The sequence below is a fragment of the Triturus cristatus genome, chromosome 8, assembly GCF_964204655.1.
Source record: "Triturus cristatus chromosome 8, aTriCri1.1, whole genome shotgun sequence".
NCBI classification, from domain to species: domain Eukaryota; kingdom Metazoa; phylum Chordata; class Amphibia; order Caudata; family Salamandridae; genus Triturus; species Triturus cristatus.
The window spans coordinates 41,330,027-41,336,584 of NC_140591.1; the positions used below are offsets into that span (position 1 = coordinate 41,330,027).

A 6,558-nucleotide genomic window follows, 5' to 3' on the forward strand; every position below is an offset into this window, starting at 1 on the left:
TAGAAAATATGAATCTTGAAGCAGACATCTGAAAGTTCAGAGAAAAGTATTTGGCTACTTGCAATGCAGAACATTATTCTAGAACATAACGACTTGGTAATGAGTTTTCTTTGTGTGTGTATTTCATAAATACTGTCCAAGAAACAGACTAATTAGATAAGCTGTGTGCTTAAATCTTTGCACACATCTTAGAAAGTTCTTAACGCAGGTTTAAGAGACCGCTCCTGATAGAAAGACCTTACATATGTTATCAGTCTTGCAAGAATAGATGCACTGCAAATACCTAGCGAATATTAAAATGTAAATAGAACCACAATGGTCAGTCAGCAAACACATTAAGATGATTTATGCCAAAATATAACCGAAGCTTAGACTCTAAACCCCAAAGAAAAAAGCATACACACTACGTAAGACGAGGCTTGCCTTCTCCTCAATACTGAAGTTGGATCACCAACTATGCACAGGGGAAAACCCATGAGATGAGGACAGAGCGAATGTGGCAATAGTGTTCATCAGCCATCACAACTAAGAGTTCAATAACAAACAAAAGAAATAACATAAATGTTCTGTGTTATTCTGGATAGCTTATTTTGCTTTGCGTGCTACGCCCCTCTTCACTGGTGATCTAAGTTTGAATTTATCTTGCTTTCTCGTCTAATCCTCCGTTGGCTTTTTTACACTATATAATGTGGAATGACGTCACAGTGTCATAGGTGACATAGATGCCTTCTGTTGGTGACATCATTACTTGAGGTTGGGGAGCGGTAAGATGGCGACGATGGAGCAGAGAGAGACAGTTCCTGGCACTGAGCGAGAACAGCGAGTCTTGTTCCTGCAGGAGCAACTGCGCGCAGCATTGGAGCCTTACGAACCGGCGCTCAGTTATCTCCAGGCCCTGTTGCTGTGGGAGAAACGTGGACACAGCGCATTGCTGTGTCTGTGGGCAAATGTAGTGTTCTGGTTTTTTGCACTGACCTCGCTCAGAATAGTATTTTTGATCACATTTGGACTAATATTGATGGTTTGTGTGGATCAGTGGAAGAACAAAATATGGCCTGAATGCAGAGTTGCAAGACCTGACCAAGGTGCTCATGAGAGTTGGGGCATGGTCCACCCACACCTCCTCAGCCTGCCAGAAATGTGTCACCATGCCGCTGAAGCACTGGTTAGCACAGCCATTTTTTTAGAGAATTTATTGCTTTTCAAGAGTGAAAATCCTAGCAAGTTTTGCATTCTAGGTTGTGCTGTTTTTACGTTCTTTGCTGTATTGGGCCACTATATTCCTGGTGCTGTGGTGTCATACTTCATGTTGCTTTTTGTTCTGCTGTGGCCCCTTGCTGTTTACCACAGATTGTGGCAACAGATTTACTTGAAGATGGAGCCAGCCCTGCAGCGGCTGGACTTCAGTGTACGAGGCTACATGGTGACAAAGCAGAAGGAGAGAGAAATGAGACGTCGAGTGCTTCGTCAAAGACATACTGATGACGATAGTGACAGCGAGGAAGAACTTGCAGCATTCTGCCCAAAGCTGGATGACTCGGCTGTTGCTAAAGAACTGACAATTTCTGACTCTGAACATTCAGATGCTGAAATATCTTATACTGAAAATGGAACATTTAATCTGTCCAGGGGGCAGACTCCCCTGACTGAGGGGTCTGAAGATTTTGACCACCACAGTGATCCAGAGGAGTCATTTGCAAGAGACCTTCCAGATTTTCCATCCATAAATCCTGAAGCTTTGGGACTAGATGATGAAGATGATACTAGTTTTGGCATCCCAAGCACTGCTTATCACTCACAGAGGGCAGAAGAAGCACAGCTCTACTACGACCAGGAAGAATTAGACGCTGAGATGTCGCTTAGCGGACTACCACCTGTTCAGAATTTCACAAGCAATTTAGCTGGGTTAGTTACCAGAGGGATGATCCAGTATGCCCTATCAGGAGCTGCCCAACAAATGCCCTTATTCAGTGACAATCCGCCACGACCAGCAAAAACATATCACAGAAATTCTAGTTCTGAATTGGACACTGATGCAGAAGGGGATGATTTTGAACTGCTTGACCAGTCTGAGTTGAACCAGTTTGATCAAACAACTAACCGTGGCCATCAATAAGCCCTTGGTGTTTTCTGTAAGACCTAAGAAAGGTTTGATGAAACATGTTAATTGTAGATTTAATCTTTGAATTCTGTCTTTGTGTGCGTGTGCAAATGAGATTTCGGCCAGTGTTCCGTTCAAACTAGTTGTGCTCATCACTGTGACGTCTGAGTCTGTAAGATTAGTTTGAGTTTAGAAAAAGTAAACAAAAGCTATTCTTTGACAGAAAAAAATAGATGCTCTTCATATGTGTTCCTTCAGAAGCATTTGATGTATCCACAAAACAATGCTGTACACATGTTCTTTATTTTTAACAATCCCCCTCAAATTTTCAGTGGTAGGAATGGCCAAATATGTTATTCTAGTAATAAAATAATGATCTCTAAAAAAAAAAAAAAATGTTCTGTGTTTGTGAGAAGAGTTTTAATCATTCATCCCTACACTGCCACCAATAACAACTCAACAGAAAGCTTATTTAGGTGCAATGAATGTAAGATGACATCTACTTTGTGGGGCATATATCAAACACATACAGCAGAAACCACAGACACAAGCATTGAAAATTGAAAGAACTTTACTCTCTCAGCACATCTAAAGATCTATCAACGAACACACACTGGGGAAAAACATATCCATGAAGTGAAAGTAGCAAACACTTTACTGATTTATCAAAACTAAAGGTCAACCAGCGAAAATACACAAGGGGAAAACCATATACATGTAGTGAATGTGGTAAGGGCTTTACTCGAGCATCAGACCTGACCATCCATCTGCAACAGCATACAGGAGAAAACCCATACACTAGCCAAAAATGTGAAAAGTGCTTTAGTAAGTCCTCACATCTAAAGAGGCACCACATACAATGGGAAAACCATACACGTGCAGTGAATGTGGAAAGAGCTTTAGTACATCTTCATATCTAAAGAGCCACCATCTAACACACACAGGAGAAAAGCCATACACTTGCAGTGAATGTGGAAAGAGATTTGCTTGTTTATCTGTAAAGAAACATCAGCCTATGCACACTGGGGAAAACCTTACACTTGCAGTGAATGTGGAAAGAACTTTAGGAGAGCTGCATATCTAAAGAGCCACCATCTGATACACACGGGGGAAAAAACATACACATGCAGTGAATGTGGAAAGAGCTTTACTCACGCATCACACCTCACCATCCATCTGCGATGGCATACAGGAGAAAAACCATACACTTGCAGTGAATGTGGAAAGAGCTTTACTCGAGCAGCACACCTAAACCCCCATATGCAAAAGCATACAGGAGAAAAGCCATGCACCTGCAGTGAATGTGGAAAGATCTTTAGTAGATCTGCACATCTAAAGAGCCACCGGCGAACACACACAGGGGAAAAACCATACACATGCAGTTAATGTGGAATAAGCTTTGCCTCTTCATCAAAATAAAGGTCCACCAGCGCAAGCACAGGAGAAAAACTATATACATGGAGTGAGTGTGGACAATTCTTCACTTGAGCATCAATCCTAACCATCCATCTGCAAAGGCATGTAGCACAGACACCATACACTTGCAGTGAATAGGTAAATAGCTTTAATAAATACATACATCCAAAGAACCACCATTTAACACACACAGGAAAAATATACACATGAAGAGAATGTGGAAAGAGCTTTACTCAAGCATCAGACCTAACCATCTGTCTCCAATGGCATACAGAAGAAAAAACATGCAAATGCATTGAATGTTGAAAGAGCTTTAGTAAACCCATGCGTCTAAAGGGTCAGCAGCAAACAGAAAAAAACATATACATGCAGTGGATGTGGAAAGAGCCTTACTCAAGCATCAGTCCTAACCATCCATCTTTGATAGCATACAGACAAGAAACCATACAAAAGCAGTGAAGGTGGAATTGGCTTTGCTAGCTCAACATACCTAAAATACTACCAGCAATCACACAGGAAAAACAACATAAAATATGAAGGATGTTTCAGTCATTCAAAAAATGTAAGACACTTCCTGCAAACCCACAGATGTAGTAAATGAGGGAAGAACTTTCATGATTTATTATGCCTAGTGGTCAATTAGTTAACACACAAAGATAGAAATAACAATCTGTTGTAATGGATGTGAGAAGAAATTCCATACTTTTTTGCAGCTACGTGTGCATTGGCAAATGCAGACACAGGAAATCTCGTACATAAGCATAGACTAAGGTGTGTTTTAGTATATCATGAAATTATAAGTCGATGTCAGCAACACATCCAAAAAATTGTTTGGCTACGGTAAATGTTGGAGGGTTTCATTCACTTTTCAGCATGCAGAGTTGTAAGGTTTATGAAGAAGCAAGGTCTATACCTTGCCAATGTCAGGTAACATTACATTCTTGCGCTTTCTAGCTTTGGAAAAACACACAAATGTGTTGAATCTACCCTCCCACTGTGGAAGTTGCATTGTGCATGCTGTAAGGAGAGATAGCTCCTTGATCCTGTTACATATTTTATTGGTAACTTTCACATTGTGGACCATGGGGCACATTTTTCTATTCCATTGATGCACATGGGGATGCCTTAATGAATTATGTAAATATTAAGGTCCAGGTATATTTCAATATATAACCTTTTTTCTTTAAATTTCTGTTTATAGAAGTTTTAAACTGAGTTACACAGAAAAACCACACACCACAGCAGATCATACAAGTGTAGGCCGTACAACGATCTGGTGACACAGTCAATTCCAGCAAATAAACAAACTTTACAATTCACAAGAGGTCAATGAGCAGCAATGCGAATTAGGGGTAAAGCAGGGGAGGAAAGAAGATGGGAGACAGGGCAACCACCTAAGAGGAGTGGGTAACCGAAGCTCTCACCCTGATGTCTCCACTTGCCTTTGTGAAGGGGCTCTACTAAAATGTGGCACGCCGTAGCTCAAACTTACCACATCTGAGGGCACTTATTGTAGGAGGCAATATTGCACACTATTCTGCATCTTGAGCACCGGAGTCGGCGTCCTTCACTCCCTCCCCATCTTGCATTCGTAAATGCAATTCTAAAGGGGGACCAAATGTCTTTGGGGCGCGGCCGGACCAGCATCAGGTTCCAATACGCCGTCAAGTGGTCCTGGCAGTACACAGCATCCTTGAGCCAATCGACCAGCCGTGGGACCATGAGATGGCCCAATAGATCACCATCTGTTGTTTGCCTAGCAGGAGCAGAAGAGTGGGCAGATTCCACAGCTCCAAGGGAGGACCTCTTTAATATAACCCAGCAGCACTACCTGGGGAGTACACTCAAGCTGCAAGCCTGTGAACTCATCAATAGCATCAAAGACAATATGCCATTTGGCGCAATCCCTGCCAGGTCCAAGCTAGATGAAGGAAATCAGCGCTCAGTTCCGAGCATATGACGCAGTGGGGATTGTCTAGATATTTAAAGTGCACCAAGCGTAGCCTATAATTGGCCAATAGCGCCAGAGCGTGAGCGCAGCAAAAGAACCACTGAACCTCTGTAATGGTAAACTGGGAAAGCATGGGCGCATGCCTGGCGGACTCCAGGGACACGCACCAGTGCTGTCTCCTGCATTCTGACATAGAGCCTGGTAACAAGCTTGTGCGGTGTGGGGTTCACAAAGTCCTCAAGAACCTGAAACTGCAGGGATTCAATGTATAACCTTTATTTTTGGGGGATAATATTAGTTACGCGTGGATAATGGTCCTACATTTCCACCACAGAGTTCTGATGATATCATACACCACAAGGCCAAAGACCATGTGGTTTGTAAATATCATCAGATCATGTAGTCATGTCATAAATGTTAGTTTGTATTTTGTATTACATGATTATTTTGTGGTAGTTGGGTTGAAAAATGTATTGTTTTTCAAATAGAAATGTTTACTAAACGTCATAAGTGACATTTGCATAATAGTGAGATTACTAATGCCGTTCTCCACATGAATTTTAATGATTGTTTGAGGCTATTCACTTGCTGATGAAACACATATTTCATTGGAACCCATGAAATGCCCCCAGAATCCCTTTATGCCAGTATAAGAGCATATTACTGGATTACCTGCTATGTGATTTTCCTCTATTAAAGTATGATCTTAAGTCATTGCTCAGATCTTGCAAATATGTATATTTGAAAAGGAAGAGTATAGTGTGTTAAGGATAGGATGCACCAAGCTTTTTATGTATTCTTTTTCTAGTAATTATGATTTGTAGGGTGACCAGATGACAGCACCTTACAGAAACTTTTCAAGTTTTGGACTTTGTTTTGACAATCATTTTTATCGGGTGTGTTAGTTTCTATTGAAAAATAACCAAGATCAATACCTGCAATGTACTAATATATTTAATGAAATTCAGACCTGTCAAGCAGCATCTATATGACATTGATTCATCCTGCCATCCTCATGGTGTCCCACTATGTATATTTAATAGAAGGAAATACTTCAGAATGCATTTTTTTACTTTTTCAAAATGTTTGA

At 41.1% G+C, this 6,558-nt stretch overlaps 1 protein-coding gene across 2 annotated transcripts; it reads left to right on the forward strand.

Annotated features, from left to right (window-relative positions):
• Positions 1-133: 133 nt before the first annotated feature.
• Positions 134-2,497, forward strand: LOC146799924 (reticulophagy regulator 3-like). 2 transcript variants are annotated; one of them, XM_085620877.1, is made up of 2 exons: positions 582-960; positions 1,099-2,497. In XM_085620877.1, exons 1-2 carry the CDS (start codon positions 770-772, stop codon positions 2,114-2,116), a joined length of 1,209 nt encoding a protein of 402 aa, XP_085477003.1. In that variant the 5' UTR covers positions 582-769; the 3' UTR covers positions 2,117-2,497. The 2 variants fall into 2 exon arrangements, with proteins under 2 accessions (XP_085477002.1, XP_085477003.1); XM_085620876.1 differs by having other exon boundaries at positions 134-2,497.
• The last annotated feature ends 4,061 nt before the right edge of the window (positions 2,498-6,558 follow it).